The 22815-nt window shown below is 39.3% G+C and overlaps 2 protein-coding genes across 10 annotated transcripts; both read right to left on the bottom strand.

Moving 5' to 3' along the window:
• Window positions 1-256: 256 nt before the first annotated feature.
• On the bottom strand, window positions 257-2846 carry LOC116034942 (glycolipid transfer protein-like). Its single transcript, XM_031277730.2, has 5 exons — window positions 2610-2846; window positions 2128-2186; window positions 1847-1980; window positions 1605-1755; window positions 257-1337 (listed from the first exon to the last, which is right to left on the bottom strand). The coding sequence occupies exons 1-5, from the start codon at window positions 2710-2712 to the stop codon at window positions 1155-1157; spliced, it is 630 nt and encodes a 209-aa protein (XP_031133590.1). The 5' UTR covers window positions 2713-2846; the 3' UTR covers window positions 257-1154.
• An 873-nt stretch (window positions 2847-3719) lies between these two features.
• LOC116034939 (ARF GTPase-activating protein GIT2-like) lies at window positions 3720-20238 on the bottom strand. 9 transcript variants are annotated; one of them, XR_004898777.1, is made up of 22 exons: window positions 19986-20201; window positions 19276-19409; window positions 19028-19140; window positions 17414-17519; window positions 16544-16630; window positions 16314-16444; window positions 15092-15186; window positions 14939-14984; window positions 14725-14730; window positions 14586-14637; window positions 14422-14494; window positions 14235-14332; window positions 14005-14116; window positions 13347-13498; window positions 13088-13240; window positions 9898-10107; window positions 9662-9751; window positions 8957-9039; window positions 7723-7878; window positions 5587-5650; window positions 5010-5309; window positions 3720-4963 (listed from the first exon to the last, which is right to left on the bottom strand). XR_004898777.1 is itself a non-coding variant. In XM_031277725.1 (21 exons), exons 3-21 carry the CDS (start codon window positions 19138-19140, stop codon window positions 5100-5102), a joined length of 2037 nt encoding a protein of 678 aa, XP_031133585.1. In that variant the 5' UTR covers window positions 19276-19409; window positions 20220-20238; the 3' UTR covers window positions 3720-5099. The 9 variants fall into 9 exon arrangements, 7 of the variants coding, with proteins under 7 accessions (XP_031133585.1, XP_031133580.1, XP_035863071.1 ...); XR_004101246.2 differs by having other exon boundaries at window positions 3720-4641; window positions 4738-5309; XM_031277725.1 differs by lacking the exon at window positions 19986-20201 and adding an exon at window positions 20220-20238 and having other exon boundaries at window positions 3720-5309.
• Window positions 20239-22815: the final 2577 nt, after the last annotated feature.

The following is a 22815-nucleotide window of genomic DNA, read 5'->3' on the forward strand; positions in this document are numbered from 1 at the left end:
GAAGAGCTTGTACAAACCTACTCTTACGAAATTATAATTATAAATCAGAACTGCTGTTCAGAAAAAAAATTAAGATCTGGCAAAGACTGGAACTGTATCTACGTTGCATTTAGTGTATGATTTTTTATCACTGAACATAATTTAAAATATTTCATGCAGTAGCTCAAATACAAATGTGATTAAAAAAGACAAAAACAAAGTAAATATTGCCACCTAGAGTAAAATGAATGAACTGTAAGTGTGATTTGCATTGAAGTAGTGTCACCTATTTTTTATTTTCAGTCACACATTAAGATCTTGTGATAAGAACAAATTTTGATCATAGTTCATAATCCAAAAAACAAACAGCTCATCTAGAAGTAGTCATTCAGAAAATGCAGATCTAACAAATAAGTTATTATTAAATGGGCGCATGATGTCTGCTGACAGGAAAAACATTGTTTGACATTATGTTTGTGTAAAAGAAGTTAGGTCAGTTGAGACAAATAGGAAGTCGACCACACCTTCAGACTCAACAGACACAGGTTAAGCTCTCAGAAGAAAAATAGTTCTGGCTCTGCTAACTTTTGCTTTGTAGGAAAAATAGAATTGCAAACTTATTGATTCTGAGCTTGAAAACATTGTGTTTTTGTACAGAAACACCAAGGCACAAGTGGATTAATGCACACCTGAAATGGGCTAAAATTTAAAATGACTTAAATTTGACTTGAAATCGTAACTCCAAGGCTCAAGAGGCAGAGGACATCTGCATGCACAGAAATGGTTCCCTGTGATAATAGTGTTACTGTAAACACTTTTTACAATCTTGTATTCTTCTCTTGATGGAACAAATGAAAAGCCACCTTAATGTTATAAATAAAGCAGCAACTCACACACAATAACATAATTCTGCATAAGAGTGAGAGCTGCACTCTTGCAGTAATAATGCTGCAATGATGCAAATGCAAATGATATACAAGAACAAAAACATAACCTTCTGCTATAATGGTTTGAATCAAGACATTTTCATCATATTAAAAACCAAATATACAGTAGTAATAAATTATTTAGTAAAACTAATCCTATTTACCTATCCTATAAACAATCCTATTAAAACCACCTTTGGAAACTGGACTTGTCTGACACCTGAGAGGTATGACAGATGTCCCAGGACATCAAACTGTGTAGTCCAGCTCTGCGTTCAGATTTGTGTACATCTCGTAGATGGCATCTACAGTGGCCGTGTAATTAACCAGGAACTGACGCACATTTATCAGACAGTCCTCCTCTTTCACTTCCTCTCCTTTCGACAGAGCCTTGAGGAAGTTTGACTTGTAGGGCGCTGCAAGTAACGCTACCTGCAAGAATGCAAAGAATATAGAGGGTCACAACATATAAAACAAGAAAGATAAAGTTAAATACAGGGTATGGGCACAAGATTAACATGTAAAATATAATACAGGAGCAAAGAATAAGGCGTTTGTGGTAGTCAAAATAACAAACACAACAACACAAACTACAGCTTCAAATGGGCTAATGTATTGTTGTGGTCAGATTTTGCACATTCCTATTATAATATTTCCATAAATTATTAAGAATAACAGGAAAATGGACATTTTTCTCACATGGAAAATCTTTTGAACAATCCAGCCGTGGTATTTCTTCAGCGCCTGTTCATAGGCTTTGGTGACATTAACCCGAATTAGGTTGGGGTTGTTTTCATCTCTTTCTCCATCTGCCAAACTCTGGAGCAGGATTTGTATGAAACGGAGACCCCTGCAGGAGAGACCAAGTAAAAACATTTCAGTTCAGCAGCTGAATGTTAAACATACAGTAACATAACATTAAGACCAGGGAGTGCACTCACCTTTTCAGCCACATCAGAGCTAATGTTGCTCCAACTTTAGGCCATTCTGCTGCATGGGCTTCTCGCTCTGCCTCCACAATGTCCTGCAGGGAGACATACTTCGCAGGATCCTTAAGATACACTCCTTTAATTTTCTGAAAATGCACATTTGGGTTGAGTTTGCATTGTATGAGCTGCACCATTAATCTCAAGATCATATTTAAATATTCCTCCTAACAGTAGTATGAAAACACACCAATGCACTACTAGCAGAGGCATAAAAATACACAGACAGATCTTACCATTATATTGCCATTAATGTCTGATTTGATCACAGAAAATACGTTTGGTCCCAAGCAGTCTGAAAGAGAAAGGAGACATTTGAGAGCAAAGCAATAAAATATGAATGACTTCATCACACACATCCCTGGCTGGGGGGGAACAGATCAGCCTTTACGTACAAACAGAGGGAGGTAAATGCAGTGAACGCAAAGTCAAACAGTTAAGGCACAATGAGGCCAATGTTGCTCTGTTCAATGAGTAAACAAAGAGTTTCTCTATAGGCTAAACTGCCACAGCTGGGTCGGATCCCCACCGTATCCCAGCAGCTCCACTTCTGGTATGTTTGAAATAAGCACGTCCTGAGATCAGACTAGTGGCAAGTCATTTGAACATGTCATGAGGAACAAGTCAGCAAAGTATGAACCGTGACAACGACAATACCGCGCAGTCTCAAGCACTAAATGATGTGTTTTACCGAGTTCAGGTGGAGGTATGTACTCACCAAAAAATGAAGGAATATGAGACACCGCATCCAGGAACAACTTTGTGTTTATCGCCTTGTCAGGGGGGAGCTCTATGAATTGGTTATCCAGTAAAAGAGACATGGTCCCCGCAGTGTGAGCGTCGTGATAAAGCGTCAATCGTGAGCAGCTTTCGGCTGGAAAGAACCCGGAACTCTTTTTCTTGTCAGATGGGTGGGGAAGCACCACCAGCCCCTATCACTTTCGTCCTTCTCCAACAGGTGGGACATTATACATGGGAGTGTTAAAAACCGCTGCTGGTCCACACACACGACAATGAGCTAGTTGAGGTATGAATTGTACTTTATTAAACCTTATACATGGGCGTGTTAAAAACCGCTGCTGGTCCACACAACACACACGACAATGAGCTAGTTGAGGTATGAATTATACTTTATTAAACCTAGGGCAGGGATTGTTTTCAACCACAGAGGTAGTAGTAGGCTATAGGTTACATGGGATTAAATGTCAGGGCTAAAACCAGGGGTGGAAAGTAACTGAAAACACGCAGTTTTATTACTGCAGCAGCAGCTGTAGCTCGTTCGTTCACTTAATCGACTAGAATTTTAAAATCTGTAATTTTACTTTCATTTTAGAGATTTGGTTCGAATTAAAGATTTAAAGCGAGGCTATGTAACTTTTGAAAGAAGAAACAACACATTCCTTTTCTTACAAATGAAAAGTTGAACTCATAAGCAATAAAAAATACACAATTGCTCAATTCATTACAATCAGAGGTTTGGCTAAAGCAGCATTACTTGGTCTGGTACATAGACTGGTCTGGTATGACCACTACTAGCTTATGGTGGCTAATGTTAGCAAACTTTAGATAGCTGTTGAAGAATAATGGACATGAGTTAGGCTCTACTAAAACGTTCAATAGCTTTGCATTAAGATCAGTGCAAAAAAAAGGAGAATTCAAGTAATTGGTGGCTAATCATGAGACAAGATCTCTCTTCAGGGCACCCTACAATAAGATAAAACAAAAAATATTTTAACACAATTATAAAAATTAAAAAATGGTTTGAAATAAAATAAAATATTCTACTGTGCAGTGGACTTGAAATAAACAGAAGACATTAATGGTGTAATAATATGTTCTGAATATTTTTAATACTTATTTAGGGCGTCCTTTGCTGACTTTTCATTTGAACATCTTTCCCTTCTTATCAACCTTCTGAGAACGTTTTCTTACTTCTACTGGAATAACATAGAATTAACTGTACTCCACTTGTGCAGGGTATTCTTGTTCTCTTTCCACCCCTGGTTGAAACTGATCTCACAACAATGAGTGACACATTAGACCCAAGTTCTACAATAGGTACCCAAACTTTGAGGGCACATTTCTACTTTACCAGTGACTGTAAACCATAGCTGTACGTATGTGACCACAGGTAGCATCTAACACACTTTAGTTACAGCATCACACCGAATAAACAGAGATCCCAAGGTGCCCACATGTTACTGCCAGCTGAGACGTCCCAAACCTCAGAACAAAAGTTAGTCTGTGAGGAGCATCGTGTTAAACAAAAGCTTATGAAAATAAACATTGATATTTTCTTAGAGGTATGACATACAGTTTATAAATAGAATAGCATTTGGGTTATTTTTGATAAAGAATTAAATGGATACATACATCTTATATATTTGCATAATGCTATTAAAATTGATTCAAAATGGATTTCACACACGCACACACGCACATCCATATGGCTGTAACATTATAACTCCAAAAATGACTGATACTTAAATGAACAGTTTACTGAAATCACCTGCTGGAACTGCTGGATGGAATGGTTTGCACATTCTTGGTACTGCTGGCCTTACATAGGGCTCAATGCACTGAAGCTACTTTTATAATCACAGGTTTGCTTACTAAACAAACATTTGATGGCTCTAAGCAAGTGGCATCACAATGGTTCAAGATTAAAATACTGTCATTGCATCCTGTAGACATTTAAAATGGCTAAAGCAAAATAAACTGACAACACTGGTGCAGGTTAAGGTTAATCTCTTCTGATCCTTGATGCCAGGTGTCTTGCAGACTTTTGTCCCTTCTGGCAGCTCAGCCATGCCAGACAACCGACCTCAAGGAGCACAAATGATGACCTCTGTGGAAAACTACAACGTGGAAGGCTCAACTGTTTGTTGTTCTAATCGTTTTATGTATATATACACACAACATTGCACTTTTTGGATTTTGTGTGGATTAAACGGTTATCTTTTTGTGAGGTAAGGGATAGTAACAGATTCTGTCCTACAGTTTTAAAGATGTTTGTTTACTCTTTATAACCGTGATACAAAAACAACAAAATAAATATGTTTTGATTGATCAGTAATTTTGCATGGCACATCTCATTTTTAAAAGGAATGTATGAATGCTTACACTGATAAATACAGGGGGGTGTTAACACTGATTAGCAACATCATTGAACTATTTTGGGTGCACCAGGAATGTCTTTGGGTTAGGGTTAGTTGTTGTTTTCTTTGGTTGTCACAGTGACAAGTTGCTTGGCAGCTTTGGCAATGTCATAGGCGCACTGGATGACCTGCTGAGTGACCAGCTGGATGTCCGACGGGCAGGGGTTGTGCTCTATGGCCTTCTGGCACTCTCCATGGAGCCGACTGGCACTTGAAGTGAGCAGACACAGAGACCCTCGCACAGTCTCCGAGGACGGCCTCTGTGAGGGAAAGGATGGATGATGGAGACTCAATAAGGGACTGACATGACAACGTTAATAAATAAACCCTCATTGTGGTCAGTGGGCTGTGTGTGTGAGTAAACATAAAACAAAGTAATCCAATATATGGTAAATATAAAACTAAGTAATGCAATGAACAGGACCTACCCGATCTAAACAAGCAATTTAAGATTCCCTTTGGCTGTTTTAAAACAAACAACAAATCCCTTAATTGCTTGGGAGAGGGACATAAAGCTGTTGGTAGGAGTCATCTTACCTTGGGAAACAGGGCGGCCATCTCTGTCACGGCCATGCAGATCTTTTCTGAACAAGGCAGGAAGCTGCGGGAGATGGAGACAAAAAGGCTGAATGGATGATCAACCCCACTGGGCCATATTCAGCAACACCAAAGCTAAACAGCTACCACTAACATTCCTCATCATGAAACTAAAAAAGAGCAGCCTGAGGTAATATTATTTGTGCCAACAGTAAACACCATTTATCAATACAGTACATTGCACATTGTATTCAAATATGAAATGTTAAATTCTGCGGCTTTGCTCAATAGCACACTTTTTTAAATCATAGACAAAGTACCTCATACTTAAACATGTTTAATCCTGCAGACCTGGCAAAGAATACAAACTCTTTTACTTTCAAATATCACTGCTGTTTACACAACTTCAGTTTTCCCAAGTACACCATTAAAACATTGGACACAGTGCCTACCTACTGTATTTGATTATGTAACTAAACATATGCATTTCAGTGGTGCAACTTTCCAGAAAAAAAAACCTGAAATAACCAGCTAGGGTGCAATGTGTCACAAAAGCACAAAAAGGTAAGCAAATACAACAGTGGGTTGGTAGACAGTGCCGTTGTTGACTTATAAGTATTAATATGAAAAGTATAGTTCGTCCTACGTGGCATTAGACCACGTAGGACGAACTATACTTTCATATTAATACTTATTATATTTGTGCACATTTAGGAGCACCATGACTAGGGTTGGGCATCGTCTGATTTTAACAATTCTGATTCCAATTCTGATTCTTCCTTTCAATTCCGGTTCTTATCGATTCTCGTTTCCAATTCTTTGAGGAGTTGAAATGGGTCACATGCTTATTTCACAGATAAGAGGAACATCTTATTTTGATTCAATGGTGATTTTTAGTTTTACCGGGCTTTTTCAGCGTAAAACTGCCGCTTACTGTGCTCCTGAAACGCAACGAGCGCCTGGAAGTACAGTGGTCGCTATGGAAACCAAACTTCCGCGTGTTAGATTTGAAACCAAATTTTTGAAACGATTCCATTGGAATTGTGATTTTTTAAACGATTCCAAGTTGGAACCGGTTCTCAATGCCAATCCTAACCATGACAGCTGGAAAAAGGTTGTGGTTTGGCCAGCACTCAGAATCAGTACCCAGTCAAGCCAACATATATACCAAGCCAAGTCACACAATATTCCTCACAAAATTAAAACAAATAAATACATGATTTCTATGAATTACCATTATATGATTGTGAATACCTCTGGATAAAGTAGGCACTGTTCATTTTAAAATATTTACACTGGATATTTAAACTGGGATGAAGTGAAATGGTTAATAGCTCACATCATGTTTCAAGCGGGAAATTAAGTACAGTAATATATAACTGTAAAAAAAAAAACAGGAAATGAATACAGGAAACCTGTTAGACTAAACTAACTCACTGTGGATTTGGCAGATCACAGGGGAATACGTGGTAGTGAGGCGTTTCCTGTCAGCTGCGTTTTAAGACCTGAGGCCTACCCCCAGCAGACACACTGTGTCTAGGACACAGGGACAGAGGCCAGTCTGTGAGGCTCAAAAACAATGGCTCTCACTGCCAGTCTTTGGGACCAGAGTGGTGCTGGTTTACTATATAACCACAATTGCCTTGAAAGTCAGGTGAAAATCAGTCACTGGTTAACAGTGGCGTAGCACAAAATTATGGGCCCTGTAGAAAGGCATTCTCTATGGGCCCCCTCCCCACATCCACAGCTATTCATTCTAGTATCTTTTTGGGCCCTCCTCACATGAGGGCCCTGGGTACTCAGTCTCCTTTCCACCCCTAGTCCGAAACACCTGCTGGTTAACTGGCCAGAATGAAAGAAAACCGGCAGGGTCCTGGGCCCTGAGGACGACTAACCACTGACCTAGAAGCAGCTGAGACAGAGGATGAAACACCATTTACCCTCTTCAAAAAGACAGGCAGAATGACAGCAATACAGTCGTGGTTGAAATATACAGAGTTCAGGCTGTGCTTCAAAGCACATTAATAATGAGAGATTTGACTTTTAAGAATTATTAACCACTTATTATATTTAATGTTGACTCATTGTATACTTTATATATATTATACTATTATTTATTTATTAATCATTAACTACCTTTCATGTTTGGTCTCCTGGGCAGCTCTCAGAAGCTCCTGTATGTTCTTGGTGATCTGCTCTGTCTTACAGATGACATCCTCTGTGCATGGCAGGGTGGCATCCTCCCCCCCCTCCTCCCCTGGCTCCACTGCTTCAGAGGCTGGGAGAGGGCTGCTACGAATGGAAAGAAAAAGAAAAATGCTTTATCGCGGATTTAAGCTATACGCTTTGCAACTTATACAGACGCAGGTTTCTTTATTAAACAGCATTTTTTTTTAATGAGGTGAAAGTCCATAACAAGTGTGGTTCCATTTTAAATATGGATTTCTTTTCTGGTTTGCAGTAAACAGAATTAATTGAAGTATCATTCCCTGTGGTAAAACAAGCAGTCTGGCTCGTAATATGGAATTACAACAATGCAGCAGAGTTTAAGGCTGGGCACAAGGTGGCATCTAAAACAAACCTTTATGAGACAAAAACCCAAAACAGCACTAAAATTGTATAACCATAGTTGACATAAAACTAGCTATTAATGTACTATATTCAGTAGAGGTTTCATTATTCATATATACTCATCAAATAGTCAATAGCAGTGACTATAATCAGCACTACACATACGTAAATGGCAAAGAACAACCAGAGATGGATGACATGTGCAAGGCGTCCGGCTCTTGCTCATACGTATGCTGATTGTTTTGCAAGTGGATGCTTAAGTCAGACAGATGCAAGTCCTGATATGTTAACTTACTCCTGTACAGTCAGACTGTTCAAATCAAGGACTCTTTCTAAATATTTGTCAAAACTAATATTAGTCTAGCTTCCTCCTCTCTTCATGTGACCTTTAACTTTGTACGCTTCTGTTACGAGGATGTCATCATCTCCAGCAACAGGAACAAGAAGTAAAACCTTCCCATTTATTTAACTAGTTCATTTCTTATTCCGTCTGCATGCTTCCCTCCAACATTTTATTTCAGAAGATATTGCATGCATCTCATAACTTAATAGCAATGAAATCACGTAAGAGTTGGTGTATAGCAAAAATGTTTTAAATGTATTAATTTGAAAGACCAATTGGCTGGATTTATCAAAAAAAAAAAAAATAAGGATCTTTTGTGTTGCATCATGGGTGAGAATATACATATATGTACAAACCTTCACAGAGAAAACAGTGTTTAAAATCTAGACTTTGTTTTAAAATATACAATGAGTCACAGCCAAGATGTGGGTCCAAAGTTAACACAAATGTTCTTACCCAGTCTCCTCCAGTTCAGAGTGGTTGGGCGTAGAGTCATAATCATTCTCCAGCATGATACTCTGTCCTTCCAGACTGCAGCCCTATGGAGACATCCGCAAATTAGCATCAATCAAATACAGTACAGCACAAACATTACCAGAGCAACTGTAGGCACATACGAATCAGAATCATGCATTTCTGATAGTTCACACCAACAGACATTTGGTTTTAAAGCAGATGAAGAGAAAAAAAAGACAGGAAATTTACAACAGGTCATTCTGTTTTAACACAGCACGTACTGCATAGGATGCTATTAGTAGATGCAAAGAAACCCTAATGTAAACTGTCGATGCACTTATTAGCGGCTGTGACTAATAAACACATTGTGATGAGCCATTTTATCTAGCTTTCATGGATACTGGACTCTGCTGGTTGATCATTCAAACAGCTTTCTCTGGTACAACATTTCATCATCACTTCTGATGTTTACTTGAGCCAAAGCAGCTGTGGTTAAGGTTCTTTGTGGATAAAAAGCTAGAGTTGTTCAGATAACTGAACTGAAGCAGAGGCACTGTGGTGCATGCAGGCAGGCAGGCGATACTGATAAAAAAGCAGTTTAAAGAAACAGGTCAGCAGGAGAGAGAGGACTGTGGGGTCAAGCAGGGGGATAGTTTCCATCCTCCTGGGGCTGCCTCTGAACCGAGGGGAACTTCAGTACTTAACCCTTCGAGATTGCTCATCCCACGACCAGGACAGGGAAGAGGGGAAGGTAGGGAGGGAGGACGCAGCCGTCCCCAAAGGACCCCTCCCAATCTAGAAAGGGGTCAAACCAAGTTGAGCATACTCTATTGAGATGCAATGATTGAATGAATGAAAAACCAACACCAGCCCCAAGCCAGGCATCATTATTTTGTCTTGTGCTAACAATCCAGCAGGATCATCGGTGCTTCTGTGCTTACATTGGTTGGGAAGGGTTGTAAAATGACTCCATCCTCATGCCGAGCTGTTTCCCCCCGGTGGGGGTACTGCCTCGGAGAAGAGCCCGTCTCATACATGGACATGGCGCGACCTCCGCGGGGTGGGTGTCGACCAAAGGGCCCTTGGAGGTGTTGTGGTCCACTGGGGGCTTGCCATCGCAGTGTTGTGTTTTCAGTCTGCAGGGAGTTGAGCTGAAGAGAACAAAACATCTCTCAAGTCAACTCTAGCTGGGGGAAGATCTCCTTACAAAAGCTCGGCCAGACATCAATAATAGAGTAGAATAAAGCTCAGGGGGAAAAGCTCTTCCTCTATGTCGAGTTCATCGTCACATCTGTTTTGTTTTTGGTTTCTCTTTAAACAAAAGTTTGCTCCTTGACAAATGAAATGCTGACACTGTGTTGACTGGGTTGCAATTACTGTAGCACGAGACCTTGAGAAACTGCTGCATAAATGGTTGCCCTTATTTACATGAACAGCTCTTAGAAACTGAAAAGAACAATGGGAAACAGGACTTAGAGTCCATAGTAGTATGCAAGTTATCATAAAGTTAACAAATTAACAATATGCAAGTACTAAAAGAGTTTTTAGAGGCTATTTAGCATATATGTTAGGAAATGTCTTAAAGGTGCCCTGCCACACAAAACAGTTTTTACTTGTATTTTTTTAAATGTTAGGTCCATGTGTGTTTGTGTTATGTAGCGAATGTGAAAAATAACTGCTACGTCCTCTGTCAGCTCTAGCTACTGAAAAGAAATAAGCGGAGAAATCAGGCTAATTACAAAAGCTGGTCAGTCTGACGTGGTGTTGCCTGAGCTCATTACTATTCATTAGCTCGCCCAGTTGCGCTGGGTAAAGGATGCCGATAGCCAGGCTCTCATTGGCTAGCTGTTAGCCAATCAGAGTCAAGCAGCTTAGCTCGTTGAATATTAATGAGAACTGGCACAAATCGAGCTGAGTCTTCCCGCAGGCTTTCTATATCACGCTAGAATGGCTTGAAACAAGGTAACCAAGGCATTTTTTCCACAAAAAATGTTACAGAGTTCATGGTAGAACCTCAGACATTACCACAAAGTAATGAAATACGTGTGGCAGGGCACCTTTAAGGATCCACTTTGTCAGCAAAATAATAAGGAACTGGAATGGAGGAAGGCCACTTTTGTCAGATAAAAGCAGTGCAGTGTTAACACTGTCTCTCGGCTAAACTGAAGAGAAAGAATTTTGATGTATACTGTATAAGAAAACCAAATGAAATGCTGCCATCTCCTAAACTGGTGATTAGGTGACAAACCTTTGTCTTTTTAATACACAATGTTTTTTCTAAGCATGCAAATTTGGTCCATAAGATGATACACTTGGCAACATTATCATGTGCTCAAGTGTCTTGTAGCGGCAACTAAGACAGGCAAGTAGAAATTAATTCATCAGATCCTTTAGTTGCCTGTGAGAGAGTATAACCCCATTACACTTAATCACTTGGACAAAGTGTAAATCCGATCCTTGGAATGAATTGGAGACAGATTGAAATATGATTGTCAAATGTTGAAATAGTGTAAATACAAGTCTCTCCAAAACAGATGCATTTAGTAGAAATATATTTTACCAAGAAAAGTAATGAGAACAGCGAAAACGGTCGTTGAGAGTTGAGTTTAGTGTCACCGTGACAGAAATCTTAACAGAAGAGGATTTCCTCAAACCTAAGCAAGTAAAACTGAAAAAAACACCCCTGGAGCTAAGTGGGACAATCTACTTTTTTGAATTACTAAGAAAGGATCTGAGTGACGTAATATGCCTGAAATAGAAATAAATAGTAGATTGTTACCAATGCTTGCTACATGCCTCGAGATGTCAGAGATCTAATTTAATGACATTTTAGTAATGGTGGGTGCAGAGTTGATAACTCTGGTGATTCCCCCACATTCAAACTGTAATCACTGCAACATTTAGGTGGTTTGTAGCTGTATGATGGTTATATAGATTTACGATAATGGATCATAATGTCCTCTGTGGTTACTATTTGTTGATTAGTAGTTGGTTCTTTTGACATGTGACTTGTGAATCCTCAATCAGTTTCAGACCACAAAGAACCTAGTTTCACGGAGCAGCATAGCAGAGAAAGTCTGGTGATTGTTAATTATTACCACAGGAATTTTACCCCATCCAGAAACACAGCAGCCATTTTCTCTGTAGCACTAGTAGTGAAGAATTTCAATTGCAATTCGAGTATTGCGTTATGACCTTATATGGCATTTTTATCCACTTATGTCAAAATCTGGTCTTCCCTGCAACTACAAATTCATACACTGTATAATTCTAAACAGGGAAGAGGCTATGTCTGACACATTCAAACAGACATGACCTGAAAAGAAATTACTAATAAATAAATAAATAATGTCCTGTGTGAAATCAAAATACTAAATGTCTCTAGTAACATGGGGAAGGATCAAGTCTTGCACACACAGACTTAAACTTTAACACTAACTGTGTTATAAAGTCAAGAGGAAAGAAAGGCTACCAACACTAGCAAGTATCAGAGAAGATGTAGTCTCGCATTGCCAGACTTTCCTCCACAGCGCTGCAAAGGAGGGTCTGTCTAATCCACACAGCATTCCAGTATGAGAGAAACAAGTGCTCTGGTTTATTGGCATTTCTTTAAACCAATCACAATTGTCTTGGGCGGCGCTAAGCGCCGGATGGAGTAAAGGTGCCTCTGCAAAATAGCCTCGGGAAGGAACTTGTTATGGTGGAACGTGTACGTTCAAAAGTTGTTTTAGTCGTGCAACAGAAAAGTCAGATTGGACAGATAGTCTAGCTAGCTGTCTGGATTTACCCTGCAAAGATCTGAGGAGCAGTTAACCATAGTACTCATAAATCGACCGGAGTTTAAAATGGCGACACAAACAAAATGGAAGGTAACGGAATTTCCGGAGGCACCTGAACGATCCCGGAAATGAAACGTTGTTGAGACTAGAGAAGATGTAAATACCTTAAATCCAGTACAAAGTGACCACTAATTATGGCTCTTGAAATATTAATGTGTACTACTATCTAATTAAAGAGATATAAATCAAACTATGAGGGTATACTGAGTTTGAACACAGTCCTACAAAACAAAAAAAGTGCCTAAACGATCTACAGTACAATTCCCTATCAATTATATGCGAATTTACGAACCTTGCTCTGCATGCTACGCAGCTCTTCACTGAGGTGACAGTTGACTTTTAGAAGCTGTTGTATTTTGGCTTCTGATGCAGTTAGGGCGCTCTTCACCTCCATAAATTCCTGTACTGTGATTGGTCCATCAGAGAGGTCAGAGGACTCCGAGCTCTGCAGCAGAACATGTTAGACAAGATAGCATTAGATCAGTTTTAAAAGAAAAAAGCAAGATGTTCTATCAACTTTCTTAGTGAAGTAGGTTCCAACAATTATTAACCTTGGTCCTTCCATCATTGCAGCTGTCACCACAGGTGGCTTCCAACACTGGATCTTCATCTGAGGCCACACTATCGTAATCGGGCTGGTCATTGTCTTGGCTCTCACTGTTATGACGACTGTCTATTCCCTGAAGGATCAGCTCTACACTCTCTGAAGGCAGACCACCAGATCAAAGCATTAGAGATCAAACAAGCCCTGCTGGCTACAGACAGCTGTATAAATCAAATAGCTAAGGAACACATTTTTATTTTTATTTACTGACTCCAAAAATCCGGATTAGCTCTTCTTTATTATACCCCCAACAATCAGGTTATATAACAGGCTATGATGTGGTTTGCTATAATTTACAGAATGCAGGAGTTTTCACTACTAAGCCCAAATCCACAATCTGCATTTGGCACAGTTTCTGCACAAACATCAGTACATATGGTCCACATTCTAAATATAGCTGAGCCCACATGGTCCACATGTAAATGCAAAATTCAATACTGACTTCCTGCATCTTACTTGCAACAACCAATTTAGGCTTTCTTCTGTGTATATGCTGATAAACACATTTACCGCAATACAGACGTTAACAAAAAACTCAACACAAAAGAACATTAGCAAGGAAATTCAAGGTATTTTAAAAATAAAAGTTGAAAGATATATTGTACCTTTGGGACTGTCGCAGGAATTACCCCACTGCCGTCGTTTAGCATCAGTTAGAATATCAATAACCAGAGTGGCAAACTCATTAGCACTAAACCTTGCCAATTTTTGACGACCCTGTGAAAACGAATGTACCAACACAAAAAGGAAAAAATACATGGCAGCACTATTTAATCCAGAATTCACACAACAAATTGAGGTTTAAACACAAGGCAACATTGGTGCAATCACTTGCCTGGTTTCTGGTAGATGAGTACTCAGGATTGACTGGCAGAAAAGGCACAACTGTGGTGTCCGTTACAAGTGTGCTGTGGTTCTGAGTGGCCAACCACACTAAAAAAAGCACAATATAAGATATAACATCTGAGAAAATAATTTAAATTAAGGCATAAAAAGCATTATATATATTGTATTTTTTTCACCTGCATCTGTTTCTCTTCTGTCAACTTCATCATAAACATCCATGGCAAGTTCTTCAAACTGATGGTTACTTAGCTGGGACAAAATAAAGCAGAATTTCTAATAATAAAAATAATTGAATAGAAACAGAATTTTAGACCTTGAATCACATGTAAAAATGTCTCACCGACTGGAGCTTCTTCTTTGCAGCTTTTGCAAACTCTGACAAATCCAGGCTGCTTTGGGCAAAAAAATTCAAATTAATCATTTTTCTGCTAACAAATTTCTGCACAAACAAAGAGACACACAATAGCAAACATACTTACTTATTCCTTATCCATCAAGAGAATGCAACATGGGAAAAATAAGACTGTTATTATTTGTATATAAGTACAAAATATAGCATTAAATATTAACCAGGAGCCTGTCGGAGCTGATAATATCACTTGTTATTGTTTTCTGTGCATTACAATATCTCAACTTCTGTAACTATTAGGTACGAAACAAAATCCTTACTATGACTTAAAAAATGGCTGTTACCTGTCTGCCATCTGTGGAATGATGAAGTGCTGCCCGTTTCTGTGATCTACAACACAACAAGGGCATTATAGGGAGAAACTACCATAGAAAAGAAAAAAAAAAAAATCAGCTCTAAAATGCCATACAGAAGCTATGCTTGATGTGCCTACTTACCTGGTCTTCTTCCACAAAGGTAAAATGTTAACCGGTCAGTGAGTTCATACTGTATCTCCACTAGCCTCTCTGCCAGCTCCTGATGCCCAGCTTGTCTGCACAGATTAGAAATAAAAGGTCATTGTTTCCAAAATATGGCACTGTGCTAAGGCTACAGAATGCATCAGGTAGGATTCCTTTTAATTAACCCATGTCAAAACTTTGTGTCAATACAAGTTTAATTAAGAGTACAAAGTTGGTTTGGTAACTTAGTTGCTAAGTAATGAGTGTAAAACTGAAGTAGAATGTGTGTAGGCATTAGCTGGCCATGGTGACCAGTAATGCTTAGACACCACCAAGTTATGCCAGAAATACCATAAAATATATTGTTTATACTTTGATTTCTTGAAGTAAAACTAGGCAACGGGTCTACCTGTAATCTCTTTGCAATGCAGATACTGTCTTGATCATATATCCGTTTTGTAAAATATGTGTACTAATAAGTAACATGACAAATCAATGTCAGCTAACTTTTATCTTTTTTTTTTTTTTTTTAAATCTATAATTTTTCCTAGGTCTTCGTTCCAACTTCCAACTAGTCCAGCTGAGTCAGCTAGCACACTGTGCTATGGAGTTTTTCCTTCCTCCTCTGCCTCAGTTAGTCATACTCTTATTGAATTTCTTAGAATGCCACTGGGTCTGTGTCTAATGTTCATTGTAGTGCAAGGTATGCTAAATATTTTAGCCATTTCAGTAGGTTTTTCCCAGTTCCTAACTAGGCTTTTTATACCAGCTTTTGTCACTTCCCTTTTCATAATGTGCATCATTTCCTCATTAACACCTTAATATATGAATAGCACACATTTTATACACGCAGTGTCTGTGTACAATCTCCAAAGGATGTGTATCATTTGCCACTAGTGAGCTGGGCTGTGTCTGTTAAGGCAATGCTTGCAGCAACATTAAAAAGGTTAGTCATATGAAAAGCAAAAACAGTGAAAACTGTTGGCAGTTGGCTATGTTGTCTACATAGCCAACACTGAGTTTTTACAGCAGAGCTCACCAGAAATCATGTGTGAGGGAGATGGCCTGTGAACTAATCTCTAAAATTATAAATGGGGTTAGTAACATTACATAGTGTTTGTACAGACTTCCCACTGCTCATACCTAATAAACATCGTTAAGTACAACAAATTAAAAAAAAGAAGCCGGTGTTGAATTAAAAACATAGGCCCAGTTTTACCTTGCATAATCGATGGGGGTCTTTCCACTGGAATCCAGAGCCCCGGGATCAGCTCCATAAACTGCCAACAGTTCTGCTTGTAACATTTGTCCTGCTTTTGCTGCTATGTGTAGTGGGGTGTTTCCTTTCTCCTGTTGTCCCAAAAAACACCACCATGATGAAGCATTAGTATTATGTCAACATTAACCTCACAAAATGTGTTTTCATGCATGATATTCCACTACACTTACTGGATGGAAAAAGTTGGCCTGTGCTCCCAAAGATAGGAGTCTTAGGCAGGTCTCCAGGTTTCCAGTCCGGACACTGGAGTGGAGTTGCTGAAAGGTGATCGACAAGTAGTTTAATTGTGAATTTTATTTTAAGATGCATACATACACAGTGCTGGCTTCACTAGATACATCCTGCTAGAAATATAATTTTGATAAAAACTAAGATAATTGCAAGTGAGTGACACACAAGGGGCATCCCTTTAAAAAGGTGCACAGATACAACAATATGTTTATGGGTGCATTAAAGTCAAAAAACAGATTTTTATGTCTTCTGTGCATACAGCTACAAGCACTTTTCTCTTTCTAAATCACAACGTTGCCGTTAACAATAAATGGTTAATGAAATTCCTACTATGAAAATGCGTATAATCCAGCTTGTCCTTAAATTATTTGTAAGGAATAATAGAGATTTCAGAGCACAAATCCAAGAAGAGACTGAAATAGCGGCGGCTGTTGCAAAACTTGAGATAAGACAGGCTATACTATATGATAGTCACAGTCCTAGCATGACCAGTACAAGAACATCTGAGTGGCAGTATGTCAGATCAGGACTGAATGCTAATTATCAATCTATAAATAGGCCAAACCATTTCTGAAATGTATAGGAAGTGGTCAGATATCACGATTATAAACCAAAAATCACTTGCTGTGCAATGGTAAAGCAACTGGTGCTCAAAAGACAAACATTTGGCTTTATTTCGTTTATTTCCTTGGTTATACTCCAAGAATTTTATTCGCAAAATGTTGGGTTATTCTTACATCTAAAAAATGTTTGGCAAATGAAGAATGTAGAAAAGTTAACACTAAAACCAAAAACGAGCCATTTCTCACCTTGCTGAGGTCTTTTGCTGTTACACTGTCATCCTCCCGACAAGGCATCCGATGGACATACACCAACATCTGATATTTGGCCTTGATGAACTCTGTCTTGTTGGGACTGGAAACAACAAAAGATGATCACATCTAACACTAGGAACACTGAAAATCTGGACCACCATCACTATTTAAGTGACCACCTCACATACTGTAATCAACTATATACGTTTGTTTCACAATCATCAACACATATCTCAACTGAGGATGTCCTGATGTCTATCATTGAAATCAGACACACTATCTGCAAATCCAATGTTGAGTATTTGACTGGTGGCTAAGCAATTCCTCCATTAAGTAATACATTATACCACTTCAAAAAGGTTTTTGGATATCTTGCTGCCCCTTAAAATCGAGAAAAAAAATAGTCTGGTAGCTTTTTGCTAGAAGCTCCCCATCTTTGTATCCCACCCCCTCTTGCAATTAGAGTGGCCAATTGTTTAAGACATTCACATCCACCCTTCCTCACTGTCACATGACCAACTTTGTCTCCATTGATCTTTGTACAGACAGAGGACAGTGCAGCATACTAAATCAGTGGGGAAGCCAAAAACAAAGGCTAACTTTGTTTTTAACGTTAACAAGCAACGAGAAAACTCCAACCCATGTCATCAACACTAGAATACTTCCTTGTTTAGTTTAATGAAGGAAGTTGAAGCAGCTGCTGGGTCTGTGTTTGACAGCTCAGCGACTTAGAACACTGCTATGGTAGCTCCTGACTGTACCATCAGAAAGTATAATCCCCTGAAAAGGAACCAGTTTTCTTTGCACCTGGAATTATCCTACAGGTACTAAATGTAGTCCTGGTTCCTCTGGTCGAAACACAGGTTTAGTTCCTGGGCTCCTCAAATGGGTCTTACTCCCCTTTAAAAGATCCTGCAGTGGAAAAACCCAATAACACAGCATTCATCTTGAAGCCTTTATTTGGGATCAAGGATAGCAGCCTCATGTTTGGTGCAATTCATACTCTCTGTCTGTTTTTTGTCTGTTGTGTGGTGATTGAATGCGTTTTCTGTGAGGTCAGACTCAGCATGGCTGTGTTTATATGTGGCTTACTGTTTATCTTTACTGCACCAGCCAGACACCAGACTGACGCAGTGTTTATACCTGGCAGCAGATGAGCGTGACTGCATCACAAATCTCATTTTCTTTTTTTTCTTATGCATTTTGGGTTACAGTACGCACTGCTTGTTTTAAAAAAAAAAAAAATCACAATAAAGGAAAGGCTGCATAAACCTTTTTAAATTCACTTTCTTGCAAAATCATTCAGTTAATCAACAAAATCGACTCCCCATAGCTAACATGGGTAGGATATTGCCACTTTCCTTTCAACTGAACATACATTTTGTTGTGTATATTCCCATCCGCATGTCAACTGATCAAGTCATTGCATTTCTCAAAGTTACTTGAGACTGACTGACCATGAGTCATGTGCATGATACAGAGGGCCAATTATGCATGTTCACTGACCTTAACCATGAAAATCAATGTTGCCAATAGAGCTTTATATCAAAGTGCAGACAAGCATATTAAAATCAGCACTGATGCATCAAAATTCTTAACAGCACTTACTGAACTCTGTCCTGGGGGTTGGCTTTGCGCTTCCCACTTACTGAAGAGGAAGGGTCTAGGAGGCTATGCTCCCATATGGAATTAGCTCCATTGCCATATAGTGTCTGGACCATCTAAAACAGAAACCACATAAAAGTTTACCTGAATGCATAGAAGGTTTACCTCTGGTCACTTGATGATGTGTCAACCATTTTATAATTTATCACACTTGTGCAATATGGGGCTTGTGTCTCTGACTGTCTCCTCACCTGTATCTGTGAGGGTGGCCATGGACAATGAGTCAGATGTCGGACTTGAGAGCTGTGTCGCCCCAGACCTCGATGGATGCTGCAGCACTCATCGCAGATCAACACACCCCTGTTAACAGAGGCCCAGCGTGGCTCTAGAATAAGATGCAAATGTTAACGTTAGTTAATATGCCAGTCTAATGTTAGATGGTTAATAACACACAACCTTAAACTGAAGCTTTCATTTTGAATAACAACTTTACATTCTAGCCAGACGAGGATGTTCGCCAACTGACAGCAACAAATACCTCCATGGTCGCTTCCTAATGCCTTCGACACATCCAAAATCCCAATCACAAATGCAACCAGGCATGGGTCTGTTGTGCGACAACATTAACCTACTTGTTATCAGTAAGCTAGTATTAGCGAGCTAGCTAAATGAGCTAATTTATCTGTACCACTATAAACCAACAATCAAGACAATTCAAGCAAAGAGTTTCAGAACCAGACAAGTTAATGTGAATACACAGACAAAACACAAACATGACATTTTCACAAGTGTGAATAACATTTACAACAAGTACAGTTATCCATCTAGCTAGCTAGCTAGCTAATTTAGTTATAGTTATCGGCGCTTGGTAACGTTAACTAGGTTAGCTAACTGGACGTAAGTTGTAGTAAGGACTAGCTGGTTAGCTGGGCAGCTAAAGCTAGCTTGTTTGACATCATACCCGGAGCACTGCAATCAGCGCAGACCTCTCTGCTTCGTACTCGCTTTGACATCCCTTGATAGAAATCCTCCAGGAAAGACAAATATTTGAAAGATACGTTACAACACAGCTAGACAGAGATAAAAACGGGACTGCCCGCCCTAGCAGATTGTATTCACCGATTACAGCAGGCAAACTGTGCTCGTTTGCCCCCCCTCCTACTGTTGAACAAAGCAGTGTCCCATTTCAACTCACACAGCCTCCTCTGTGCCTCCTTGTCTGCTTCCATCCTTACTTCCTTGTTTTTCTTGATGTCGATCCTTTATCGTCCAACTCGCCATATGTGCTAGCTGAAGTAACGCTATTAGTAATGTAGCTATGTGAATATAGCCTGTGTTGGTCAAGTTAAAAAGATGAAAATCTGGTGTTGGGTGTATAAAGTAATTCACAAAGTTCACTTTTACCAGCATCTGCCCCCCTCCCCCCTTTCCTCCAGTGACGGAAAGCATTTTCACTCAAGTAGGCCTACAATTATAATGAGTTTTTTTACTTGAATATTTTATGGATTTGAATACTTCTCAACCACTGCTCACCACCCATCTACACTTCAACACACAATGTGCCAGTTTCACGTGATTAATTTCCCCCACATGTAATTTCTAGGCATTGCATTTAATCTTACTCATTTAAATCAGTTCATCATAATTGATTTGATCACACTGATTTCACTGCATCCTCCCGAGTTCACCCATCTCATTGTACCAGTCTGCAGTTAAAGAGGCAAAGTGTATCTAGCCCAACACCAATCTGAAAACCTTTTCCTCGCTCTAGGCTTATCATTTCCCTGCTGATGGGGAATTTAGATTGTGTGCCCTGCGGTCTGTGCATTCATTCATTTTGGTGTATATGAGTGGGATGAGGAAATGAGCTTGTCTTGAGTCTGCAGCCAATGAATGTGACGTCCTTCTCTTTTAATTCCAGGTTGTGGCTAGTAGTATCATAAATACTCATAACCTCTCATCAGTGACGGACTGGGATCAAAAAACGGCCCTGGCATTTGCAACACACCGGCCATATTTTTGTCATTAACCTAAGCTTGGAAATTAGTAACTCTGCCTTCCGAGTGAATCTTTCCACGCACCTCGCCGCAGTACAGTCTTGAATATCTGTGGCTGCATACAAAATGATATTTTGTAGACGGTACGGCCTGCCTACGGACGACTTTAGACTCTGTTGCTCCTCTCAAAAAGAAGATGATAAAGCAAAGGAAACTAGCACCTTGGTATAACTCCCAAACTCGCAAATTAAAACAAATCTCACGAAAACTTGAAAGTAAATGGCGTTCCACCAAATTGGAAGAATCTCGTTTAGATTGGCAAGACAGTCAGAAAAATTATAGGAGGGCGCTCAGAAATGCCAGATCAGACTATTACTCAACACTAATAGAAGAAAATAAGAACAACCCAAGGTTTCTTTTCAGCACTGTAGCCAGGCTGACAGATAGCCACAGCTCTACTGAGCCATCTATTCCCCTAGCTCTTAGTAGTGACGACTTCATGAGTTTCTTTAATGATAAAATTATAACAATTAGGGATGGAATTCATCACCTGCCCTCAACTTCTAACGGTTCACCTTTGAACGCAGGAGTGCTAGAAAGAACGACAGGACCTGACATATACTTAGACTGCTTTTTTCCTATAGACCTTCAACAATTAATGCTAAAGGTCTCTTCAGCAAAGCCACCTACCTGTCTCTTAGACCTTATCCCAACGAGGCTACTTAAAGAAGCGTTACCCGTGGTTAACACTTCATTACTAGATATGATCAATATGTCTTTATTGACAGGTTATGTACCGCAGTCATTTAAAGTAGCTGTGATAAAACCTCTTCTGAAAAAACCCACCCTCGATCCTGAGGTCTTAGCCAACTATAGACCTATATCTAACCTTCCCTTTCTCTCCAAGATCCTTGAGAAAGTAGTCTCTAATCAGTTATGTGACTTTTTACATAGGAATAGTCTATTTGAAGACTTTCAGTCAGGATTTAGAAAGCATCATAGCACAGAGACGGCACTGGTGAAAATTACTAACAACCTTCTAACTGCTGCTGACAAAGGACTTGTCTCCATACTTGTCTTATTAGATTTTAGTGCTGCATTTGACACTATTGACCATACCATCCTTTTACAGAGACTGGAACATTTAGTTGGCATTAAAGGAATCGCACGAAGCTGGTTTAAGTCCTATTTCTCTGATCAATCTCAATTTGTTAATATCAACAATAAATCCTCCAAGTACACTAAAGTTAGCCATGGCGTTCCTCAAGGCTCAGTGCTTGGACCAATTCTATTCTCCTTATATATGCTTCCTCTAGGCAATATTATTAGGAAACATTCAATTAACTTTCACTGCTATGCAGATGACACCCAATTATACTTGTCAATCAAGCCAGACGAAACCAGTCAGTTAGCTAAATTTCAAGTGTGCATTAAAGACCTACAATTTTCTGATGTTAAACTCAAACAAAACTGAAGTGATTGTGTTGGACTCCAAACACCTCCGAACTTCATTATCTAAAGATATAGCTACTATGGATGGCTTTGCCCTGGCCTCCAGCACTACTATTAGAAATCTAGGAGTTATTTTTAATCAGGATTTATCCTTTAACAGCCATCTAAAACAAACCTCAAGAACAGCCTTTTTTCATCTTTGTAACATTGCCAAAATTAGGAATATCCTGTCGCAAAACGATGCTGAAAAACTAGTCCATGCATTCGTTACTTCTAGGCTGGACTACTGTAATTCCTTACTATCAGGATGCTCAAATAAATTCCTTAGGACTCTCCAGTTGA

Source organism: Sander lucioperca, chromosome 1, assembly GCF_008315115.2.
Source record: "Sander lucioperca isolate FBNREF2018 chromosome 1, SLUC_FBN_1.2, whole genome shotgun sequence".
Taxonomy (NCBI): domain Eukaryota; kingdom Metazoa; phylum Chordata; class Actinopteri; order Perciformes; family Percidae; genus Sander; species Sander lucioperca.

What these genes read in the sequence shown, in the direction of transcription:
- LOC116034939 (XM_036007178.1), bottom strand. Translation starts at nt 20,037, where the DNA reads ATGTCAAAGCGAGTACGAAGCAGAGAGGTCTGCGCTGATTGCAGTGCT. An exon ending in TCTGAACTGGAGGAGACTGG is followed by an intron (nt 7,879 to 8,956) that starts GTAAGAACATTT and finishes TTCCATTCGTAG; the next exon opens with CAGCCCTCTCCCAGCCTCTG. An exon ending in TGGCCGCCCTGTTTCCCAAG is followed by an intron (nt 5,310 to 5,586) that starts GTAAGATGACTC and finishes TTTCCCTCACAG; the next exon opens with AGGCCGTCCTCGGAGACTGT.
- LOC116034942 (XM_031277730.2), bottom strand. Translation starts at nt 2,712, where the DNA reads ATGTCTCTTTTACTGGATAACCAATTCATAGAGCTCCCCCCTGACAAG. An exon ending in ACATTAATGGCAATATAATG is followed by an intron (nt 1,981 to 2,127) that starts GTAAGATCTGTC and finishes GTGCATTTTCAG; the next exon opens with AAAATTAAAGGAGTGTATCT. An exon ending in TTGTTCAAAAGATTTTCCAT is followed by an intron (nt 1,338 to 1,604) that starts GTGAGAAAAATG and finishes GCATTCTTGCAG; the next exon opens with GTAGCGTTACTTGCAGCGCC.